This window comes from Muscardinus avellanarius (assembly GCF_963383645.1).
Source record: "Muscardinus avellanarius genome assembly, chromosome: X".
Taxonomy (NCBI): Eukaryota; Metazoa; Chordata; class Mammalia; order Rodentia; family Gliridae; genus Muscardinus; species Muscardinus avellanarius.
In genome coordinates, this window is record NC_137792.1 from 25,319,205 (window position 1) to 25,345,796 (window position 26,592).

Here is a 26,592-nt window from a genome sequence, read left to right on the forward strand (position 1 = left end):
GAGCAGGATATTTAGCAAGGTATGTCACGGGGACTGACAGCTGTGAAAGGGAGGGGAAGGAAGCAGGGATGGGAATCTAGAGAAGTGAAGCTTGGAAGCACCCTGCTGACAATTTTATCCAACCCCACAAGCGCTCTTGAGCTAGAGCTGGACTTCCCCCAAGTTGGGCCAAAATAACCAAGTTTTTCTATTTCTGATTGATTTAAAGCTGCCCCAAAGGGGGTGTGATCTGAAGATTGTCTGCCAAGGATACACCCATTCACTGAAGAGGACCTGAAGGTGCAGAAAAGTAGTCTTAAATTATTCCTCAGGCATGGATCACTGTACCGAGCATTCCACATAACCACTATTGACACAAACTGTCTAGGGGATTTATTGTATATACGAATTATTCTCAATCAGGGGCAATGTCACTCTCCAGTGGGCATTTGGCAATGTCTAGAGACATTTTTTGTTTGCTACAACTGAGGAGGGGTACTAGGTAGAGGCTGGGGACATTGCCAAGGATGATACACAGGAAGGCTCCCAACAACAAAGAATTATTTGGACCAAAATGTCAATGATGCCTAAGTCAAGAAAATCTGATTCATAGTGTGGCTTATATCTTATGAGATGCCCTCACTCTTAGATGGATAGAATATAACTGACCCAATTAGATGTTTTCTCTTGGAGAGTTTGATTTAATACACAGAGATGAACATGGGGAAGTGAAAAAAATAGAAAACCAAGAATAAAAGAGAAGTCACATAAAAGTAGAAACTATAAGTAGAAGGTATTTTGTGGAGAGAAGTTATGATCTTGTAATAGGTGATATCTATAGCAGCAAACACATATATAGAGAGAAGAAAACATGTCTCATGATAACTGTCAGTCCCATCCTCTCTTATGAGTCTTTGTATTCTGAAAATATCCCTCTTATCTAAATCTATCCCTGTTTTTTTTTATAGCTGTAAGGAGACATAAAACATAACATAGCAATACCTATAGTGGACTAAAATCAAGATGATTTTTATTGCTGATAACTGAAACTCTATTTAAAAATCCAGAAGAATAGTTTTAAACAAGAACTAGTTTATGTAAGCCTACAAAAGAACGAAATGCTTTTTTTCCTTACCTCAAAGTTCTCACCAAAAAGTATTTTGTAATCCCAAACTGGTTGTGTTCTGAAAATGGAAAACATCCAAATGGAAAAATGAAAGTAATGATTTTTGCCCACAGGGATGTGATTCCACCATTTCTGTTGTGCGAAGCTTTGTATTCTGGGACAGATGACAAAATGCTACCCTAGGCCAAACTCACAAACGCCTTCATTTTCTGGGGAGTGTAAAAATATACCTTTTGGAAACAGCATTACACTAAAATAGTGCCCATGTCATGAAACTGACTCAGAAATGTGGGGCTAGTCTCCCTGCTCTAGGTCCTCACAACGCCCAGAGGAAACTGTCACAATGAAGAAGATGAAATAAGAAAGAAATAACCATTTGCTTCATGTCTGCCATGCTGCCAGATTACTTTTCCATGTACCACAAAATAAAAGGGTGGTAGTTAGAGATCAAGCTAAAGGCTGTCATTTAGCTGTTTTAATCAGCTTATTTTGTTGTTGTTGTTGCAGTGATCAAAATACCTGACAAGAACAACTTAGAGAAGGAAAGATTTATTTGGCTCATGGTTTCAGAGGTTTAACCCATGGCCAACTGTGGGGGCCTGGTGTAGCAGAGGAAAGCTGTTCAACTCATGGCAGCCAGGAAAAAGAGACAGCGAGAGAGGGAGGAAGGGATCAGGCATAGATATAGTCCCTAAGGCTATGTACCTACTGACTGGCCTCCTCTAGCCATGCCCCATCTGCCCACAGATACCTCTTAGCAAGTTCATTCAAATTATTAATACATCAATAGATGAATCCACCAATGGGATCAGAGTCCTAATGACTCAATTATTTCACCTCTGAACATTTCTACATTGCCAACACATGGGCTTTTCTGCATATCCAAACCATAACAGCTCTAAAGCCAGAGTGTGTATAGCCTATCATTAGCTTCCTGACATCTAGGAGAGGGTTGATATTATTGATGTCCCACTCATGTTCCCTTTACTAGGATGGTTTGCGCATCCCTATGCATTGTGAGTGTCAGATACTAAGGGCCCATTGCCCCTTTCATAGAGAACCAGCTTTGGCTAAATGGGAACTACCTTGCTATCTCCATATCTGCCATGCTGCCAGATTACTTTTAGATTCTCCACAAATCCATAGCCAATGACTTTCTCACTTAAGGGAACACAAAGCCAGCACACTTGCCTCAAGGTGTGAGGAGCTCTGTGATACAATTTATGTTCCAGAGTTCCTTGTGGGATCAGGCTGGAGTCAGTCTCAAATTCCTTGCTTAGCTTGCCTCTCTGACCAGCATCCTCTCTACTCTAGTGGGGTTTTCACAGTCCCTTTCACCTGAGTATGCTCTCTCAAAAAGTTACTTCTCTGAGAAGTCTTATTCAAGGCTCTATTTCTAGGAAAAAAAAATCACTGAAAGGGACCAACCATTCTGCTTTGCCTGAAAGTGAGATTTTCTAGAATATGGGATTTTTTTTTAGTGCTCAAGTCAGTAAAGTCCTGGACAAGCCAGAGTGAGTGGCTACCCTATAGACGGCGAATAAATATTTAGATATTTGAATTCTAAGCATACTTCTGCTTAAGAAGTTGCTTTGTACCCAGGGAATTGGGTGATCTGAATAATATAGATAAATTACTGGTGTTCTAGTTAACTGGCTAGGAAAAAAAAGCAAAAAACTAAAAAAGCCTTAATTTGCAAATTTCTGTGGGGGTAAATATTCCCACTATAGCTGATTGCAAGCTACCAAAGGTGGGTTTGAGAACCAGCTCATAATTCCTATATAGTTAATAATTGGTTCTTTTAGGTCATCATAAGCCAGATCCAGCACACAAATTCCCATAGCAGAAACTGAGAACTTTCCAAGTGTTCAAATAAATGGAATATACAGAGCCAATGGTGCAAAAGCCATAGCAAGAATTTTTGAGAAAAGGGTGTAATCATTATTAGTGTACCTTACATTTATAGAAACTTCCCAGCATTGCTGACAGGTTAGATGGCATTTGTCTCAATTCCCAGTACACTGGATAACATGTGACTGCTGAAGAAGCTAGCCTAAGTGATTTGTCCCTGAGATTTTACCCGATACTGAACTCTGGGCTGTAAATTCATCTCACATTGTACCTGCAAGCCAGCTAGCCTGCCTGCCTGCCTCCTTCCCTCCCTCTCTTTCTTTCTTGCTATATCATCAGCCCCCCCCTTTTTTTTTTCTTAAACTGGAAACTGAACCCAAAGGCATTCTACCTCTAAACTATACTCTCAGCTTTATTTTATTTTGAAATTGTCTCACTAGGTTGTTCTGGGTCTCACTTTGTCGCTGAGGCTGGCCTCGAACCTGTGATCCTCGTGTCTTAGGGTCTCAAATTCTGAGATTACAAACATGTACCACTATGCCCAGTTTCCTGCAGGATTGTTTTGGACTTGCATCATGATGACTAGATAAGTCATCTAAACTAGATAAGACAATCTAAAGCTTTACTATTATTGGCCCACTCATATTTCAAATCATCCATTCCCTAAGGACAATGGTAGCATAGGTTGGCATCTGTTAAGTGAAGGCAGCAATTATTATATGTGCATAAAGGTTTATTCTTCCAGTTTTTAAAAGTTACGAGTGTTTGGAAGGGGTTTGGAGGTGAAGATTTGGCATCTCTCGAGATGAAAACGAAATATTAAGCCCTACATGTGTCAAGGGAAGACTGTAAAAGTTTAGATTGCTTTGACAAGAGAGAAAAAGAGTTAACTGGGGACATGATTAGGCAGTTAAGATTATAAAGCCTGCAAGAAATAATTGATCAGTTCTTTCTTTTTACAATGTCTCATAATCTGTGAACAAGAAGGTCACTCGATGAAACTCACAGCTTTTAAATTTAGAATAAATAGTAAAATGAAAATTCTTCTTATATAGAGTTCCATTGCTGCCAATAGAGTATAATACTGGAAGAGGTCACTGGGTTAAAAGCTAGAGTATAAGGATTTTACTTTTATTGTTTTTTCCATTATAAAAGTAATATATGCTTATTATAAAATATGCAAAAGTGGAAAGAAAGAAGAGACAAATAACTGTTTGCATTTTGAAGTACTTTTATTTTTAGTCTTTTCTTTGTACCTTTTTGTTAATATAATTTTATTTTCTAATAGACTTGTGATATGCTGTAACTGTGAAGTCAATATGTCTCCTTAATATATTATATGGCACAGTTGACTTTGATCAAAATGACCATGTAGAGTTATGAGCGCTACTATTCACTGCTAAGAAGCAACATAAAAATTCACATTATTTATTATCTCTTATATGATAGTCACTATGCTAAACCTCATGCTGCTGTGTATTATCAATGTCAAAAGTAAAGTTACTTCTTCTTTTGGGTGCAAGACATAATTTATTCTATAAATATTTCTGGAACATCTAACAAGTGCCAAGTACCATGTCAGATACTATGGAATATAACTGTCAACAAGATTGATACCAACCTTACCTTACAAAGGTTAAGGCCTACCCATTAAATTATTTATCTGCACACTAATTATATCAATAACTATTGAGCTCTTGTAGTAGGCAAAACACTGGACCTTTATAGTAGATGCATGAAACTGATCTTCAGAAAGGAGATTACATTGAGGATTAAATGTGAGAGGATAAATGATAAATAATAGTTCAAGACAAATTTGACTCTAACAGGCATAGACTAAGTTATACTATTAAGCTGATAGTAATAATGATTTTAATGCTAAGACTAAAAGCAAACACTTATACAGCAGTTACTATTTGCCAGGTACTGTTCTAAGAGTTTCATATATATTAACTATTTGATCTTTGTTACAACTCAGTAAGATAATACTGCCATACTTCATTGAATTCAAAACTCATTTGTGGTAGCTGCTTTCTAATTTCAGAGTTGTTAAAACCTGAGTGAGCTGGGTGTGGTGGTGTACACCTATAATCCCAGTACTTGGGAGGATGAGATAGAAGGACTGCAGGTTCGAGACCAGCCTCAGCAACTTAGTGAGACTTTCAGCAACCTAGTGAGACCATTTCAAAATAAAGATAAAACACAGAGCTGAGGTGTAGCTTGGAGGTAGAATGTGCCTGGGTTTAATCCCCAGAAAAACACACACACACACACACACACACATACACACACACACAAACAAACAATAAAAAGGGCTGGGGGTATAACTCAGAGGCAGGATGCCCCTGGGTTCAATCTCTAGTAACGCACACACACACACACAAACACACACGCACGCACGCACGCACACACACACACATACATACACACACACAATAAAAAGGGCTGGGGGTATAACTCAGAGGCAGAATGCCCCTGGGTTCAATCTCTAGTAACACACACACAAACACACACACACACACACACACACACACACACACACACACACACTCTAACAGGAAACTCTTATATCTTTATACTTTAAGACCTTGTGTTTTTCTGATCATACTGATCCCAGAATTTTTTTCTAGCAACAGTTATTAAACCTATAGAACATTAGTGTTCGGAGAAATCCAACTTGGAAAAACTACAATTCTCCCTTTGTGATTTCTAGAACTCTTTTGCAGTACTAGGTATTGAACTTAGGAATGCTCTATCAATGAGCTATACTTTCAGTCCTTATTTTTAATTTTGAGACAGGGTCATGCTAAGTTGCCAATGCTAGCCTAGAACATGCAACCCTCCTGCCTTAACCTTCCATGTTGCTGGGAATATAGGTATGCACCACCACACTGGCTGAACTCCATAATTTATAGAATATTAAAACAATCACAGGTTCCTCTTAATGTTGCAGAAGGATTGCTACCTTTAGCCAAGTATATTGTTTTCCTTCTTGGTGAGAAATCTATAATTTAGAACAAAATCCCAGGGAATCGAGAAGACGGCCAGAAAAAAATCCTAAATTCTTGAAAATAATAAAAGGAGGACAATATTTAGACTACTATGCCAATCAATGAGTATTATGGTACCTTCTTAATGATTGACATAGAGATTAAAATTGTTACTACCAATCATATATGTGTGTATTTTCACGCTGATTTGTACAGTAAGATGCATCAAATATAAAAATGATAGTTCTGGAGTTTTTCCTTTTCTTGGTTTAAGTTGCAGAAGTCAATTAGGAGTTGTAAAAGTATTAAAAGTAGAATTAAAGACAAACTAGTGTCTGCCAATGAAAAGGGTCACATTTCAAAATGTTTTCTCTTCTCATTTTCTCTCAGATTTAAGATAAAAGAAACTACTTTAATAAGAAGAGGTTGGGCCAACAAGAAGAAACACTGAATACATTTTTTTTTTTAGTCAGAGATCGTCTCTCTTTTTTGATTAAAAAAGGACAGCTGGTAATGTAGTTTCCAAAGGAAGAAAGAGAGAGAGAGAGAGAGAGAGAGAGAGAGAGAGAGAGAGAGAGAGAGAGAGAGAGAGAACTATTAAATAAGGAGTTTCTGTGAGGAAGGGTGAAGTTAGTGGCTCATTCTCAGTTTTCTTTTTATTTATTTATTTATTTTTATTTTTATGTGGATCATATTGAAAATGGCATACATTCAGACTGTGCTTGGTGCCCTTTCCCACCCCCTCATTTCTTCTCCCTCCCAACAATGAGTGTCCATGTTAACCATGATACATACTTTTACACATATTCAGATGTAGCTCCTCCATTAATCAACCTCACTCTACTTCGTCTCCTACCCTTCCATTTCAGCTTTGCTGAGGTTTCCCCTCCATCACATCTTTTAATACAACAATTAAATTACTAGGCATTTTTCTTGTAGAAAGAATCTGAGACATCTGTAAAGGTGCACGAAGGATGTTAGGCATGATATTGGGTGAAATGGTAAGCATTAAGAAATAATTTTAACATTAAGTAATTTAGAATTGTCCTGGTAAATCTGGTATAGCCACAGAAGGGAATATCAGTCAGCCATTTAAATATTAGTCTATAGAAGAATATCTAAAAAGTATTAGTATTTTCAATATAGTTTAAAGAGCAAAATGCAGACCATACAATTGTAATGTGTTTTTAAAATCTCTGCTTGGTTTATAAGAAAAAAGAGGAATGGACACACACACACACACACACACACACACACACACACTTCTGGGCTCATGGGCACACACACAGAGAAAGACAGAAAAGACAAAAGATATATAAACTAAATTTCTGATAGTGATTTTCTCTGAATTATGAGATTATGTATAATTTTCCTTTTCCTGTTTTTACTCTGCTCTGCAAATTTTCCTTGATTAGCATATCTCAGCTTTGTAATTTAACAAAGGACAACACAAAGACACAATACATGTTTAGTTTCACTGTCTTATTTCTTAAATTTCCCTTCAAACAAATTGGTATATATTTTATATGCAGAAGCAAAGCTTCTAGGCATGTACTGATATTCCACATGGGCCTCCAAGAGATGGGTGACTTCTGGGGCTGGCTCTACTCCGGCAAGTAGATCAGTATTTTTTTTATAAGTGTCTCCATCTCCAGGCCTGACCTTTCTGGAAGTAGACACTGATGGGATATGGTTTAAAAGGTGTGAGGATGCTCCATGTGGCCCTTCAAAGTTCTTCTCTCAGCTCAGAGGTTATGGCTGACTTTCTACCACCAGAGAGCCATTCCTGAGGCTTATGGATTTTTTACCCTATTAAGATGCAAATAACCCAGGAGAAGTACACATTAAACTTTACCTGTCACCTAGGTTAAATGAGTACAACATATCATTTTCTGGGAATAGGTTTTAATGAGGAAGATATGGGAATTTTGTGGGGGAGGGAGACAGAGAAAAGAAAATCTGAATTAATATACATGGTGTCTGAGGAGTAATTAATATTCATAATAGTAATATTTTTATTTATGGTTTATGAGTCACTTAGGGGTATGTTATCACATTTAATCTCAATTAAATCTAATAGAATGGCTGTCACCAAGGCAAGTGAAGCCGACCAGAGATTTGGAAAATTACAGATGACAAAATCTGCAGCCTTTATAAATATTCTAGATCCATTTCTCAAAGTTACAATCTGACATATTGAAATATACTCTTTAGTGTCACCCCCTTTTGTTTTTTGGCAACTCCTAAGCATATGTGGTACTGTCAAAATAACTAGACCACATGCAGATAATAAGATTAGAACTAATCAAGAAAATGTAGCAACTTCTTCTTTAATCCATTACTGACATATAACAAAAAGGCAGAAACAATGCCTTTTAGAATTTTTTTTTATCTAAAAGGTATTGATCAGCCAGGCTTGGTGGCACATGCTTGCAATCCCAGTATTTGGGAGGCAGAGACCAGCCTCAGCAATTTAGTGAGGCCCTCCCCAACTTAGTGAGACCCTGTTTTAAAATAAAATAATAAAATAGGGCTGGGGCATAGTTCTGAGGTATAATGACGCTGGGTTCCATCCTCAGTACTTAAATAAATAAAAAAAAATAAAGAGGATGAACAACTGGAGACATGCATGAAAGCAGGTAGTCAAATACTTTACAATATTTGTAAGGGCTTTTTTTTTTTTTTGGTGATACTGGGGGTGGAACCCAGGGGCTTTCTACCTCCGGGCTATACTCCCAGCCCTGTTTTATATTTTATTTGAAAACAGGATCTCACTAAGTTGCTAAGAGCCTCACTAAGTAGCTGAGGCTGGCTTTGAACCTGTGCAATCCTCCGGTCTCAGCCTCTCAAGCACTGGGATTACAAGAATGTGCCACCACTCCCGGCTTATTAACCCATGGGGGAAGGAAAGAAGCAGAAGCAGCAATAAAAGAATGCAGCAGCAGATTGAAGGAAGACCATACAGAATTACTTCCTATCAAATAAATGAAGAGAGCCAAGTTCTCTTTTTTTTCTGTTTTTGGTGTGTGTATGCTGCTGGGGATGGATGGAACCCAGGGACATTCTATCTCCGAGCTACATCCCTAGCCTTTTTTCTTTTTAAACATGGCCTCACTAAGTTGCTGAGGGTTTCACTAAGTTTCTCAGATGGGTCTTGAACCTGTGATCCTCCTGTCCCAGCCTTCTAAGTACTAGAATTACAGGTGTGGACCATGACACCCGATTGGAGTCAAGTTCTTGAGTTTGAATCCTGGCTTTCTCATCTACTCGCTGTGCCAACGTGTGCCTCGATTTCCTCATCATTCAAATGGGCATAACAACTGCACCTGTTTCATAGAGGTGCTATAAGGATTCAATTAGGTAGGATCTGTAACATTGCCAGGCACAAAGTAATCTTTTGAAGATGATGGCCAAGCCGGGCGTGGTGGCGCACGCTTGTAATCCCCGGGCTTGGGAGGCTGAGACAGGAGGATCGTGCAGGTTCAAAGCCAGCCTCAGCTGGTTTAAGAGACCCTGTTTCCAAATAAAATATAAAATAGGTCTGGAAATGTAGCCCGGAGGTAGAAGGCCCCTGGGTTCCATCCCTAGTACCAGAAAAAAAAAAAAAAAAAAGATGATGGCCAACCCTCACTCATATAGTTATATTTTCCCTGAAGGCAACACATGGAACCAGTAAAAGATGTTAACTGTAGAATGTTAAATGTAGAAGTTTGGCTTTTAAATACTTCAAGATTCAATATACATTTTCTTTTGCTATAATGAAAGAAAAAGTAGTATAAATTTACAACATTAATTAGAGGAAAACAGGTGCTTGTAACTCAATATTTATTGTCATATTAAAAGGATGTTCTAATACTTAAATTTTCAGTCAAGTAAAGCTATCTGTCTTAACATTAACTATAAAATACATACTATTTATGAATAATATAAAATATAATTAAATATAAATATAATGAATAGAATAATAAAATGGGTAAATAAAAAGAATGAGTAGAGTTCAGGATAAAAGAGGAACAAGAATAATTAGAGAAAGGAAACACCACAGGCTGGGGGTTTCAATTTGGAAGTAAGGAGTATCTAAGGAATTTTATAAAGAATTCCAGATTCACAGAAATATATCTTGAATGATCACATCATAATGATATGACATAATTATTAGCTTTATGAAGTGAACCAATATAGGCAGAAATAAAGTTTTTTTGTTTTTGCAGTACTGATGATTGAACTTCGGGTCATTCTATCTTTGAGTGACACCCACAGCCCTATTTTTATTATTATTATTATTGTTTTTTTTTGCGGTACTGGGGATGGAACTCAGGGAGCAGTCTACCTTGGAGCCCTACTGTTTGTATTCTTTATTTTGAAACAGGGTCTCACTGAGTTGCAAAGGGCCTCACTAAGTAGTTGAGGCTGTCCAGGAACGTGAATCCCCCTCTCTCAGCCTCCCAAATGCTGGGATTATAAGCATGCACCACCATACCAAGCTCCTATTTGTTATTCTTTATTTTGAAACAGGGTCTCATTAAGTTGCGGAGGGCCTCACTAAGTAGCTAAGGCTGGCCATGAACCTTCGATCCTCCTGTCTAAGCCTCACAAGTACTGGAATTACAAGTGTGCACCACCACGACGGGCTCAGAAATATTCTTGAAGTTAGCACTTGAGAATCCACTGTAGGAACAATTATGCATTAGCAGACGACTGGACAAAATGATCTCATTGGCCCTCCTCTTCCATGCCTTCTGAATTCAACTAACAAGTTACAGTTGGAGATGATTTATGGCTCCAATGCATCTGGCAGAGGTGACTGGAATTCAACTCTTAATTCTTATTCTTAGTGACCAATATGCAATGAAGAAGTTAAGAAGTGAAACTTGAAAAAGACTTACTGGACAGGAAGTGCTGGGATGCCGGCCCAAAGTCCCTGTGGGCTTCATGCAACTGCCTGACACGGTCCTCCACGGCCACCTGTGAGGAAAAAGAGACTTTTTTACTATATCTAATGAGGCACAATGAAAGCAATGTGGTATGTGCCTATAAATGCCAGTACTTGGGAGGCTGAGATGGGCGGATTGTAGGTTCCAGGCCAGCCTTGGTAACTTAGTGAGATGTTGATTCCAAATAAATAATAAAATAAGGCTGGAAGTATATTTCAGAGGTAGAATGTACCACCAAAAAAAAAAATCCATATGTGTGTGTTTGTGTGTGTGTGTGTATGTGTGTGTGTGTGTATGTGTGTGTGTGTGTATGTGTGTGTGTGTGTGTGTGGCACATATGTACCAGTGGCACAAAAGTATATGTATATAATATATAAAATCAAAAATATAAACATATTATATATGAATCATATTTATATATAACACAAATCAAATTATGTATCCTTTGGGTATGATGTTTTGGGTCTTTCAGGCTGAAAACATTAAAGTACCAATTCATAATGCTCATTTTAATATCTCCTTATTATTGGTGGTGTCTGAGACTCAGTTTTATCAAACCAAGGCCAAATACAAAGGATTTCCTCTCTCAACAATGTTAAAATGACTTTTTGTACTTTACTCATTGTCAGTCACAAATAATTTAGTGACTCAATTAGGACCATCAGAAAGTGCAAATTCTAATTCTTTCACAAAAAGTTAGTGAGATGCTAGATGACTAAAGGATTTTAGGAATGATATATATTTTGCCTTAGTCTGTTATTTTGGACTAATTTTAATTTATTTTGGGGGGGGTACTGGGAAGGAACCCAGGAGGCATTTGACCTCTGAGATACATCCCCAGCCCTATTTTTTATTCTTTATTTTGAAACAGGGTCTCACTAAGTTGCAGAGGGCCTCACTAAGTAGCTGAGGCTGTCTGAGGACCATGATTCTGTCAGTCTCCCAAATGTTGGGATTACAAGCATGTGCCACCACGCCCTTCTTTAATTATCATTGACCAATTTTTAACAAATGACTGAGTTATAATTATTGACAATAAATAATCAGTTGGTGATTAATAATTAAGTATCAGAGAAGCAGGGGCAAGGCTTAATTGGGATTAATATAGACTAGGTAGTGAGATGAAAGGAATTTTCACATTTCAATTTTTGGTGGACTTGGGAACAATTGAGAAATATACCTCATACAGCACAGAATAAAAATTGCCAATTTTTTCCTATTAGGTTTTCCTATAATATATATTACACAGTATCCCATAAGCTTGGTGCATTCCATTCTTGGTCAGAGAAAAGGGAAGCATTTTAGGGGTGATATGGTACACTTTTTTACCTGGCAATTTGTCAACTCAGTCTTAGCAGTGGCCCCAGGCGCCCTAGCTCCATAACCCTGGCTCTTGGTTTGGTTGTGAACAGTCAGTGCTAAGTTAGGGGGTTCAGAACTCGTCCACAGCCACCAGCATTTGGTGTGGTGTGGAGGAGCAAAGCAGATCTGAATCGCATTAGAAAAGTGGCTCAGGTAGTCTGGCTAAGGGCCAACTCTGACTTGCTGCTATCAATGAAGCGCCTAACAGAAATCCAGAACATTGTTATTTCACTCTCTCCCTACCCTCATTCATTTCTGCTCAGAGCATATATTTGTATAACCCAGTATTTGCACATTGTTAGGCACATGAGAACACGAGGGACATCTCAACCTGTTTGCCTAGCCTTATGACTCTTCCAGCCAAACTACCTGCTAAGCCACTAAATACCTGCCTTACCTGCGATATTCCACTCAATATAACACTTGTGTTGGTGCTTCTTCCGTCTAGAATGTTCTTACTGCTCCAAGCTCAAGGATGTTAGTGTTGATATGCTAACCTGCCCATTTCCTACATTAGAATCAATGACCTTTGGCCTTGGATTGGAAGTACATCACCAGCTTTTTTGGGTCTCCAGCTTACTTTACAACAGAACAAGGGACTTTTCAGCTTTCATAATGGCATAAGCTAATATCTTCTCTTTTCTTTCTTTTCTTTTTCTTTTTTTTTTTGGCATTGAAGATTTAACATGGAAGATTTGGCATCCTACCTCTGAGGTACACTCCTGGACCTTTTTAACTTTTTAGTTGGAAACAGGGTCTCTCTAAGTTGCTGAGGCTGACCTCGAACCTGTGATCCTCTGTGTGCCATCAGGCCTGGCTGGAGGTGAGGAATAGTGATAAGCCCAAGAAAGTCCTATGGTTGCAGAACATTGATGCTCAGTAAGGGCAATAAGATATAATGCGAGGTAATGCAAAAGAAAGTACCCAGACTCTGAGGTCTAAGATACAACCTGTAGGCCAAGGAAACCACAGAACATTCCTGGGAGGTGACTTGATTTTGGAGGAGAGCTGGGTTTTAGGAAAATTAGTCTGTCATTTGACACATAAGAGATTCTAAAAGGACCCTAAGGCTGAATAGAGGCTGTTGTACTTGACTAGACTTGGGGTGATATGCATTGGAATTAAGATAATACTGCCTGGAATATAAAGGAAGGCACATATTAGAAAGTATTTTAAAAGAAGGAAGTACTGCCCAGTTTGGTGTTGGAACTTAATTTTTAAATTTCTAGATTATTTCAAGTAGAGAAGATTGGAAACATGGCAATAAGAAAAGGGAGGCATGAGTGTATAGGAATTCTTTTAAAACGTGATGAATTTGACCTAAGAGTGAAATCTTTAATTGGGGATGTCATATATAGCCATTTACAGATGAATAATGTGTCTCAGTCATTAAAAGAAGGAAAAGGGGACAAGAGTGAATTGGAAGGTGAGTCAAGAAGAAAGAGCTAAAGGGATTTATGAGGAATTATTTAAAGAGACAGGAGGGACCCAATCTCTAATAGGCCAGATCTCTGTTTCCTTTTTAGAAAAATTAATACAAGTCTATCATCTTTTTGCAAGCATACATCCTGTTTCTACTATTAGATCATAGATCAGGAAAGCTCAGAACTGGAAGAAACCTTATCTATTGATACACCAGGGTCTATTCTTTAGAACTATCCAGATGGGCAGAAATCTGCCATCTGGTCCATGAGTGCTCATGATCTATCGTGCAGCAATTCTTCAGTAAAAGCATGTCAAGAGAAGAAAGATCTTTTTACATGCTCTGTGAAGACAGGGACACATCTTTCTTTCCTTGCAATACTCCAGTGACTAGTCTGTACCTGGCATGCGGCAGCTGAGTGAGTTAATGTGCCACTGATTTCAGAATCTTTATTATAACAATTCCATTCTAAATCAGTAACTTCTTTTTCAAGATGGTTGACACACATTTGGGGAAACTCCTTTTTACTTCCACTCTTAATCCCAATTTTGATAGTAAAAGCAAAACAAGAAAAGAAGAAAACCATTTTGATTCATTTTGCTTATAATACTTTTAGAAAGGAAAGCAATAATCTATCCAACCCCAAAGCCCAAATTTTCTCCCTATTTGTTTTATTCTAATTTCAAAATGATCTAATTTGAGAGCCATAAGGGCTATGTATGATTCTCTTATGCTTTCTCATTTCAGGTGCCTTCTGTAGGCTCTCTGCAGAGACTTCCCTTCTTTTGCTCCAGTAAGAACATGTCTACATCTATTCAGAGGATAATTACTGGAATGCAGGTTTCTCATCTATGAGACAGAGACCTTATCTGTTTTGTTTGCAATTTAGCACAGTGCCTAGTACATAGAATATGGTCAATAAAAGTCAGTAAATGAACAAATGCCTTTTTGAGATCCTCTAATTTATTAGGCACTGGGCTAACTATGAATATGGTAGAACTGAAAGTATAATTTGAGAGATGATAGATGAACACCGAGTCATCTAACTAAATTAAAGATAACACATCCTTAATTTCCACCTATAACTGTTTCCAAAGCTCAGTTCATTCCTTCGTGTATTTTGAAGGTTATTTTATCTCATTTTCCCCTCCAACATTGCTTTAAATAAGCCAAGAGATAAAAGAAAGAAAAAAAGGAGAACAATATTTTAGCTCTTAGAAATGATTTCAAATAAGTGCATCTAAGCATAAATGTTGGTTACTGAAGTTGTTTAAAATTCTTAAGGGCTCCTACCACTTCTTTTGACATGTTAATTACTTTTCACTTTCTTTCTTCATTGAAGGTTTAAGAGAGGCAAGACTCACCTGCTGATGAGATGCACTACTAGACGCTGTGGTTTCTACTTAGAGTCCCAGTGTTCTTACTGATACCACATACATAAATCATGTTTACTTCAGGCCAGGGAAAAGATGCAGCTAGGCACGTACGTTTTGATTTTTCTGGCTCTCAGTCTGTCTAGACCTTTGATAAATATCCATAGGCATGCAGGAACCAAACTTCACACCTACACTAATGAGCCCATTAGAAACCAAAACAAACACCCCAAACTCATCTTGCGCTGTGATGCTAGTGAATAAGCCACATATACATACACATGTGATCCAGCTAGTTAGGAGATTTTGCCCTGCAGTTCTGCAGTTTTACCATTTTCTGTGTGGACGTGTTGAGAAAACCTTCATGATTTACTCTTCCAAATCCTTCCATGTAACACTCATACGTACATGGCCAAACATTATTCTGGAAACTTTACTGAGACTTATAATTTCAGTTAAAATCTTTTTTATTAACTGTAGTATTTTCATTTTAAATCCATTATTCTTCTAATTCTTGTTTCCTTCAAGTTATAGATGAGAAAAAATGGCCTGATATAAGGTTTGGAATGAGGATACGTGACAGGTACCGCTCTGTGGTAAAACAACTTGGGGTTGTTGAACATAAACATTGGCTGGATTCTAGTTTGCTTGAATTTATGTTTCCTTGGCATAAAGATAGGAGTTAAACAAGAGACCACAGGAATGCAACCAGTGCTAACATGGTACCCACTCTGAGTAGGAGCATAATTATTAGTTGAGTTTTGGAATGGATATTAATGTGTGACATCTGAGACCATCATTAATCCACTGTTGTTTTTTTTTTTTTTGGATACAGGTTCTTGCTACATTTCTAGGCTGGCTTCCAACTTCTGTGGTGAAGGGATCTTCCGGTCTCAGCCTCCTGAATAGCTAGGACTCTAGGTGCTCATAACTCGTGTGTGTGTGTGTGTATATGTGTGTGTGTGTGTGTGTGTGTGTGCATTCCACCTCTGAGCTATACTCCAGATAGAGTCTCACTAATTTGCTTAGAGCCTTTATGAGTTTCTGAGGCTAGCTTTGAACCTGCAATCCTCTTGTCCCAGACTCTCAAGTACTGGTATTATAGGCATATGCCACCAGACCTGGCTTTATCTTCTTTCATGCTTTCCCTTCTTTTGATTTATATTTCTTCGTATACTCTTTTCCTATTCTTTGACATTCTTTTCAATTTTTTCCTTATCTTTTTATCATGCTAGGGATCAAACTTGGGCTTTATCACATGCTAGAAAGTGCTGTACCACTGAATGACAGCCTGGCTCTCTTTTTTCCCATTCTTATCCCATCATTTTCTTTGAAAAATTTTTGATTTTTTTTTTATTGGTGCATCGTAGTCATACATCTTAATGGAGTGCAAGATGGTGTAGACATACATGCACACATCACCCAGTTAGCCCTTTTCTCATTCCCTCCCCCTCCCTCCTTCTCGTGTTTGGCTTAGTGATTGACTTTGATATGTTTGTAAATGTACGTCATGCACATTAGGGAATTTCCCTCTGCCACCTCCCATCACCCTCAGTTAGATCTCCTTATTTGCTCATCTATAGAATCTCCTTCTTCGTCTAGAGTTCCTCCTGCTACCTATTTCTCCCTAGCTTTCGCATAGTAGGGAAAGCATTTGATTTCTTCTTTTTTTGTGACTGACTAATCTCACTTAGCATCATTTTCTATATAACCCATCAGAAGAGCATAGGGGGTCTGCCAAGCAGACAGTGTCTCAACCGAAGCAGGGCAAGGCAGGATTTGAACAAGAGCCCTACCCTAGAGCTAGTCCAATTCTTCTCCAGGAACGTTACTCCTCTTATTCTGACATACTCTTCCATCAAATGGAAAGCAAGAAGGGACAAGCAGCGAGTCCTCTGTCTATTGTTTAGGCTTTAAGCTTTTACCTCGCCAGTGTCTAGAATGCGCTTTGAAAATGTGTTTGTTGCTTTTCATGCTCAAGCAATCGCCTCATCCTGTGATAATGGAGTCAGGTTATATCAACATTAAGTTGACTTCATAGACTCAAGTACCTTAAGGGTATCATTAATTTTAATTTCAAAAAGCAGCAATCAACCTCCTATCCTGCTTCATTTGTCAAAATCTTTAGTTTAGTTACATCTACAGATTGTTATAAAAATTGTGACAGGGCAGGAGATATCATGGAAAGCATTCCTTCTGCCTTATTTTCTGTGTCAAAGAGATAAAAGTTGATCCCCTCTGCTTAGATGATGTAATTCGATGCAGATTTTATCTTAAAAAATAGGTTCCTGTTTCAAAGCTTTCCTAATGTGTCTCAGGATTTTCAACAGGAAGGGAGTCAAGTGGCTCTCACCTTGCAACACCAGTCCGTTAAATCATTTACATTTGAGCTTGAGCTGTTTCTTCTTGAGCTAAATTTATCTCACATTCAGAAGATATCATTCTTGCATAAGTTTTCTGAGGCTATCGGAGCCCTCCTTTCTGCGGGCACTTTGGGCCATAAGTAGCATAATGCTCACATGGTAATTACATAATTATGCCTCCTGGTATTAGAACACAGGAGTGTTCTCAAGGACCAGAAGTGGCAATTTGAAATAATTATCAATGGGATAAAATAGAAATGGTATCATTAAAAAAAAGATGGCATATAAAGCAGTTGGCAAATTCATACTTAAAAGACTGACTGAAGCAGGGTGAAATCTTAAAGATAAATAATAAAGAGATAAAGCACTAGGAATTAAACATTTTTTGTCTCTATGGCAAAGCCCTGACATGTGGGGTAATAATATACTTGTAAGTTTTCAGTTCGCTCTACTAATCACCTTTCTAATGAAGGCAGGGAGGGTGAAATTGCTGAGGTATGAATGCAACAATCCTTAACCAAGGAAATCCACGCTCCTTCAATCCCATGCCAGGCTAGCAGCGTTTCCAAAGCTCCCTGACCTTGACTCCCTTCACAGTCAATTTGTCCGACTATCAAAGAACCTTGTCCGCCAGGAGACTGTTTCAAGTTCCAGCTCTCCTCTTGGCTTACTCAAAAGCATCTTTCTTTTTTTTCTCTCGCTGATACAGCTTCCAAAGCAGCATCAGCCTTATTCTCTACAAATAGTAAACTGGAAGAGCTCATCTATTATTCTTCCCAATCCTATAACATTCAGTCTTTCTGTCTGCTTTATATATCAGAGACTAAGGCACAAATTAAATAAGTGCTCCATAATGAAGGACAGAAGATGGAGCGAGACATTTCCATTATTTCTTGCTGTAGATCTACTGGACCTAGAGTTAAAACTTACCTGGTCTCACTTTCGAGCTCTCTCCATATGCCTTCCATCCACTCTTCTGACCTGGCTCCTTCTCTCTCTGCTTCCTTTCTTCTCCATTCCACCCCAAGGCTGTTGGTAAGCTTCCCTGAACTATTTTAGATATTTTCTCTTCAAATCTAAACTAAAGCCATTGTTTCAAATATAGAGTTTATAGTATAGAAAACTACAGGGAAAAAATTCCAAATACAATGTGATCTTTTAGAGGAGAAACAAAAGATTGTATTTCTAGGTCATCACAGAAGTAGGTACACTTCCCAGAGTAATAATCTGAGGTGGTTTATGAGATTCTTCCTTTCACTAAAGCAAGAAATCCGAAAATCCATCAGGCTACGTGCGCTGTACCTTGACTCTCTTTTTAATCCTCAAGTGAAACCAAGACAGTAAAGTGTAATAAAAATGCATATAGCCCCAGGCTTTGTGCCTTAGCAAAGAGAGAAAAAATAAGCTTCTTGACTTAATATGTCTGCTGTGAATAATCAGCCACTGCTTTTGGGGCTCTTGCTTTATAATCTTAATGTATAGCAATGAACTTCATGTTCATGGTGTGACAAGAATAAAGAGTTTTTTCCCCCTTATTTTTTAAAAAAGAGATTCCCCCACTGTTTTCCCAAAGAGAAACATATGCCAAGCTAAAAGAAACAAAACTAAGGGGGGTAGGGGAAGACATTCTTGTTTTTATCAATATATTTTCTGCATTTTACCTAAAGTTGTTAATGAAGTACTGGGAAGGTTAGGGCTGAGGCTGTTGATGATGTGGCTAGAATTCACTTTGGGGCCTCCTCAGTTCCATTCCCAGATGTTTAACCTGTCCTTCCCAACTATTGGTTCTTAACTGATTAATAAATATCCTTGGGACGATAAGTGATAGCTCATAACAGGCTTCTAGCACCACAGCTTTGAGTATTTGCATTTTTAAGAGCAACTTTAATTAAATAATTAAGCAATTAATTACTCAAATACTTATTGAGTGCTTATGAGGTACTTTCCTGGGAGAAGGAGAAAAAATAAGTAAGGGATCAAGGAGCCTATCTTTAGTGAATTTATAGATTAGATAATTGCAAGTAAGCATAATAAAGTAGCATGGGAAAGATTTTAATGCGATATAGTTACTTTCCAATCTACCTAGGAAGCTTTTAAATCATACAGACTCTTAGCTCAACTCTACCATTTCTGACTTAGTTTTTCTGGGATTGAGGCTTGAGAATCCATCTTTCCTTAAAGCTCCATGGATGTTTCTGATATACAGCCTTGTTTAGAAGCCACAAATATAGTAGAAAGGCCACTGAGTTTGATCAAGAAGATATGAGTTGGAATCTCTTGCTAGTCACTTGACCTTTAGCAGCTTAACTAATCGTCTACTAACCTTAGCTTTTTTATGTATTAATAGAAATACCAAAATAACAACAATAGTTGTGTCAACAGTAATCACAATAAATCTGTATAGCATGTTTACTATGCTCCAAGTACTATTTTAAGAGTTTTACAGATATAGTCAATTTAAACCTTTTTGATCAGAAAGTAAACTTGATAAGGGCAGGCTCAGTCTATTTCATTCATTACTGTATCTTCCAAACTCAGGTCTGTGTGCCTGTCTCATAGTAGACATCCAACTAAATATTTGAAAAGATGAACACCCCTCTGAAGAAAGTGCTACTATAATCACCACTGTACAGGTAAGAAATAGATGTATAGAGAAGGGGATATAGTAAAGAATACAGCTGGAGAATCCACTTCCTGACATCCAGTGTACTACTTTCATCTCCTGGTTAACTGAAAAATGCTATAAGAAGCCTCAATAGCTTTGGGAGTTACAAAGTAATTGGATCAAATTAATGAAGGAGGTTGCTTTGAAGTTGGCCTTCAAAGTTGGGTGAACTTATGATAGGCAAAAACAGAAGAGACATTCTGGGTGGTAAGAGCAGAATTTGCAATTTTTGCCACTAAAAAAAGCCTAAATGTGGAATACAAACAGAGGAAGAGCTGAATAACGTTGGAAATGCAGCTTGGAGTCAAACCAGAGCAGTATTTGATGGGCAGGTTTACAAAGAGAGAATTTCATCTGGTTGTTCATGGGAAGGCATTCAAACATTTAAAAAATAATTTAAAAATTAATTTTATTTATTTGTAAAGCATTGCTATGATAATAAAATCCAAGAAGAATGAACAAATAGTTTATTTTATTTTTATTTTTATTTATTTTTTTGGTGGTACTGGGGTTCCTGGAAGCCCTTCTACCTCTGGGCTACACTCCCAGACCTATTTTATACTTTTGTTTTTCATTTGGAAACAGGGTCTTTTAAGCCAGTGAGCCTGGCTACTAACCTGTGCGATCCTCCTGTCTCCGCCTCCCAAGTGCGGATATTAAAAGCGTGCGCCACCACGCCTGACATCTGAACAAATATTTTAAAAGTCAGTCTTCCCTTCACCAGGTTCCTCTAGCCATCTTGTCCCCCACCCTGGTGACATCTACTACAAAATTATTATTATTATTATTATTATTAGGGATATTGGAGGCTAAACCCAGGGACATTCTACCTCTGAGCTAAACCCCAGATCTCTTTCATTTTTTACTTAGAAACAGGGTCAAGCTAGGTTCCTGAGAACCTCACAAAGTTGCTGAGGCTGGCTTTGAACCTGCAATCCTCTCGTGTCAGTCTCCCAAATAATGAGATTACAGGTGTGCACCACCACACCTGACTCTATATTTTTTAAAATAAGAAAATTGCATGGTCAGAGTGGTGTTTCAGAATGAATGGAAATATAGAGAAAGTAAAGAAAAGATAAGCTGCCAGGAAGAAAGTCAAAACACAGTACGGTGGGATGTAACAGTATCAGAATGAAGGAGAAGTCAAGGAAATTTCAGATTTTCTGTCTAGGAGAGATGTGTAAAAACCAGGAGGGACTCCTGGCTTATTGAGATATTATTTGAAATAACAACCCAAAGCAGTAAATCATGAATGACTGAACCAAGATTGGACAAAATGATGGGGAAATGATTATAGGGACAACAGTGAATTCTCAAACCCCTCCCTCACATCATTAATCCTGATAGAAAGATCTCTACTACAGACTTACACCAACGTGGCAACAAAATCCCAAAGCTCGTCCAGAGACTCAGGACTCACAGAGACCCAGGAGTCACCTCTGTGCCGGACCTACAGCCGCTGGTAAGCCACCCCGGGGCCCCAAGGCTCGGGCTCCAGTCCTTCCAGAGCCCCCTGGGCTGCTACCATCTCTGGCTCCAGCCCAGCCCCAGCCCAGTCAGGGCCCAGCACCAGCCAGCAGCTTCTCAGAGGCTACAGCACCAGGTTCTAGCACAACCCCCACCCAGCACCAGCAGAGCTTCAACCCAAACCGCAGCCCAGGGACCTGACTTACACCAACGTGGCAACAAAATCCGAAAGCTCCTTCGGAGACCCAGGAAGGACGGAGACTGTGCTGGACCTACAGACCTACAGCCACTGGTAAGCCGCTCCGGGGCCCCAAGGCTCAGGCTCCGCTCCTTCCAGAACCCCCTGGGCTGCTACCATTTCCAGCCCCAGCCCAGCCCAAGCCAAGCCCCAGCCCAGACAGGGCCCAGCACCAGCCAGCAGCCTCTCAGAGGCTGCAGCACCAGGCTTCAGCACAACCCCCGCCCAGCACCAGCAGAGCTCCAGCCCAAACCATAGCCCCAGGATCTGACTTACACCAATGTGGCAAAAAAATCCAAAAGCTCCTTCAGAGAAGCAGGAAGCACCGAGACCTAGGAGTCACCTCTGTGCCAGACCTACAGCCTCTGGAGAAGCAGATACGGAAGAACTACCAGCCCGTCAGAACTTCTGATTGGGCTGCCAGCTACTCCACCATCACCCAATCTGTACCACTTCAATGGGAATACAACAGAAGAACAGGCCTGAGAACGGTGAAAATATGAGAACCAGGAATAGTGGAGAAACGACAGAAGTCACGAATACTGACCTTCTAGAAATGCAAGAAGGGGAGTTCCGAATCTTGAACTACAATATGATGAAAGGATTTAAAACAAGTCTAGCGGAAATGAAAGATGAGATATAAACACTAAGAAAGAATCAGAAAGAGGTCTGGAATGAAATGAAAGAGTCAATAAGTGAAATGAAGACAGTAATAGAAAGAAATTCTGGAAGATTAGATGAAATGGAAAACAGAATATCACTGTTTGAAGACAGTACGTCCAAAACCAAAAACACGGTCAGCGATATACAGAAATCTTTACAGCAACAAAACCTAAACATCCAGCAAATATGGGATAATATGAAGCGCCCTAACTTACGGATAATAGGCATTGAAGAAGGGATATAGGTACAGACCAAGGGCATCCGTAATCTCTTCAAAGAAATAATCTCAGAGAATTTTCCAAACATGGAAAGAGACTTGGATTTTCATGTCCAGGAGGCATACAGAACTCCATTGAGACAGGACCAAAGAAGGACCACGACACGCCATATAATAACCAAAATGACCAACATAGAGGCCAAGGAAGGAATCTTAAAAGTAGTGAGAACAAAAGAACGGGTGACATATAGAGGCAAAACAATAAGAATCACCCCAGACTATACAACCCAGGTCATAAGTGCTAGGAGAGACTGGTACGACATGATTCAGACCCTGGAAGAAAATAACTTCCAACTGAAGCTTATTTATCCAGCAAAACTACTATTCAAAATCAATGGGGAAACAAAAATGTTTCAGGATAAACAGAATCTTAAAAAATTCATGAATTCAAAGCCTATACTAGAGAAAATTCTTAAAGAAATAAACCATAAAGAAGAAAAAAGAAGCAGACTCCATAACCAGATAAGAGAGGAAGTCAATAAGTGGGCCATTTAAGTAAAGAAGAAAGACCTATCCATACAATAGTAGACAGAACATAAAATGGCAGAAAACAAAAATCATATTTCAATAATATCTCTTAACGTCAAAGGACTTAACTCACCAATCAAAAGACATAGACTGGCAATGTGGATCAAGAAACATAATCCAAATATATGTTGTCTGCAAGAAACTCACCTTACAGCCAAAGACATTCACAGACTGAAAGTGAAAGCATGGAAAAAGATTTATCATGCTACTGGAGACCAAAAAAGAGCAGGGGTAGCAAACCTGATATCCAACAAAACAGACTTTGAACTAAAACACATCAGAAGAGACAAATCAGGGCACCTCCTTTTACTAAAAGGAACAATACACCAAGAAGATATAATGATAGTAAATATATATGCCCCAAACATGGGTGCAACCACATTTGTAAAACAAACCCTTCTGGACATCAGATCCCAAATTGACCCACATACAATAATTCTGGGAGACTTTAATATGCCTCTCACACCACTGGATCGATCTTCAAGGCAAAAGATGAGTAAAGACTCTTTAGAACTAAAGAAAACCATAAACCAAATGGACCTAATAGACATTTACAGAATATTTCAACCAGGAATTACAGAATACACATTTTTCTCAGCATCCCATGGAACCTTCTCCAAAATAGACCACATACTGGGACACAAAGAAAGTGCCAGCAAATTCAAAAGATTTAATATAATTCCTTGCATCTTTTCAGACCATAATGGAATAAAAGCAGAAATCAACAACAGGAAACTCAAAAGAAATTATTCAAATACATGGAGATTGAATGATACACTATTGAATGATGAATGGGTAAGAGCAGAAATTAGGGAAGAAATAAAAAAATTTATGGAAATAAATGAAAACAGAGACACAACCTACCAAAATCTATGGGACACTATGAAGGCAGTATTAAGAGGAAAGTTTATTGCATTGAGTGCCCACATAAGAAGGACAGAGAACCACCAAGTAAAGAACCTAATGACACAACTCAAGGACCTAGAAAGTCTGCAACAGTCTACTCCCAAAGCCAGCAGAAGGCAAGAAATTATTAAAATTAGAGCAGAAATAAATGAAATAGAGAATAAAAAAACAATTCAAAGAATCAATTAAACAAAAAGTTGGTTCTTTGAGAAGATCAATAGAATTGATAAACCCCTGGCCAAACTAACCAAAAGAAAAAGAGAATCAACTCAAATTATCAAAATTAGAAATGAAAAAGGAGATATCACCACAGATAGTGAAGAAATTCAAAAGATTATCAGAAACTACTTTAAAAATTTATACTCCAATAGACTTGAAAACATGGAAGAAATTGATAGATTTCTAAGCACAGTTAACCTTCCTACACTCAGCCAAGAGGATATAGCAAGCCTAAACCAACCAATAACAACCAAAGAAATAGAAACAGCAATAAAAATTCTTCCACCAAAGAAAAGCCCAGGCCCAGATGGGTTTACAGCTGAATTTTACAAAACCTTCAGTGAACAACTAATACCAATACTTCATAACTTGTTCCAGGAAATTGATAAGAGATGGAACCCTCCCAAATTACTTCTATGAGGCCAGTATCACATTAATCCCCAAACCAAATAAAGATACCTCAAGAAAGGAAAACTACAGACCAATATCCTTAATGAATATAGATGCAAAAATTCTAAACAAAATACTAGCTATACGCATTCAAAACTATACCAAGAGAATAATACATCATGACCAAGTTGGGTTCATCCCAGAAAAACAAGGCTTGTTCAACATACGCAAATCAATACATGTTATTCACCACATAAATAGAACCAAGAACAAAAACCACATCATCATAGAAATAGATGCTGAAAAAACATTCGACAAAATCCAACACCCATTTATGTTAAAAACACTGCAGAAAATTGGGATAGAAGGAACGTACTTCAACATCATTAAGGCAATATACTGTAAACCCAAAGCCAGCATTATATTGAATGGGGGAAAACTGCATGAATTTCCTCTAAAGTCAGGAACAAGACAAGGATGCCCACTATCACCACTCCTTTTCAATATAGTCCTTGAGACTCTTGCTGCAGCAATAAGATGAGAGAAGGAAATCAAAGGAATTCAAATAGGAAGAAAGGAATTAAAATTATCCTTATTCGCAGATGACATGATCCTTTATCTGGAAGAACCAAAGAACTCAACCAACAGACTTCTGGAGCTGATTGACAAATTCAGCAAAGTCGCAGGATACAAAATCAACCTAAAGAAATCAATGGCTTTTCTTTATGCCAACAATGAATCCACAATGAAAGAAACAAAGAAAACAATTCCATTCACTATAACCAATAAAACCAATAAAATATCTAGGAATAAACCTAACCCAAGGTGCAAAAGACCTCTACAACAAAAACTATAAAACATTAAAGAAAGAAATTGAAGAAGACCTTGGAAGATGGAAAGATCTCCCGTGCTCATGGATAGGCAGAATAAATATAATCAAAATGGCCATTCTACCAAAACTGATCTATAGATTCAATGCAATTCCCATTAAAATACGAGCAACATTCTTCAGAGACCTAGAAAAATCAATCATGAACTTTATATGGAGAAAGAAAAGACCCAGAATAGCCAAAGCAATTCTCAGCAATAATAAATATTCAGGAGGCATCACAATCCCAGACTTCAAATTATACTATAGAGCAATAGTAGTAAAAACAGCATGGTACTGGCACAATAACGGATATACTGACCAGTGGATTAGAATAGAAGATACAGAAACAAACCCACACATCTTTAGTCAATTAATCTTTGACAAAGGGGCCAAACTCATACGCTGGAGAAAAGACAGCCTTTTCAACAAATGGTGCTGGGAGAACTGGCTATCCATTTGTAGAAAGATGGAACTAAACCCCTATATCTCACCATGCACAGGAATCAACTCGAGATGGATCAAAGACTTAGAAATTAGATCTGAGACTGTGAAGTTAGTAGAGGAGAGCATAGGTTCAACACTACAACATATTGGCACAGGCAGTAACTTTCTCAACAAAACCTCCAAAGCTCAGGAAATTAAAGCAAGAATTAACATGTGGGATAACATCAAACTTAAAAGTTTCTTCTCATCAACGAAACCATCAACAACTTAAAGAGGAAGCCTACAGAATGGGAAAAGATCTTTACCAGCCACCACTCTGATAGGGGACTAATATCCAGAATATACAAAGAGCTCAAAAGACTCTACACTAGCAAAGCAAACAACCCAATCAAGAAATGGGCAAATGAACTAAACAGACACGTCACAAAAGAAGAGATACAAAGGGCCAATAGATACATGAAAAGATGTTCTACATCATTGGCCATCAGGGAGATGCAAATCAAAACTACACTGAGATTCCATC

At 38.3% G+C, this 26,592-nt stretch overlaps 1 protein-coding gene across 4 annotated transcripts in view; it reads right to left on the bottom strand.

Annotated features, from left to right (window-relative positions):
* Nucleotides 1–26,592, bottom strand: part of DMD (dystrophin) — a gene marked incomplete at both ends in the record, with an annotated part of 2,101,015 nt that overhangs the window by 253,857 nt on the left and 1,820,566 nt on the right. For all 4 annotated transcript variants that reach the window (XM_080719244.1, XM_080719243.1, XM_080719246.1 and 1 more), the window contains one exon: nucleotides 10,833–10,911. In XM_080719244.1, the coding sequence (XP_080575370.1) occupies nucleotides 10,833–10,911 (79 nt within the window). The remainder of the gene's footprint in view (nucleotides 1–10,832; nucleotides 10,912–26,592) is intronic.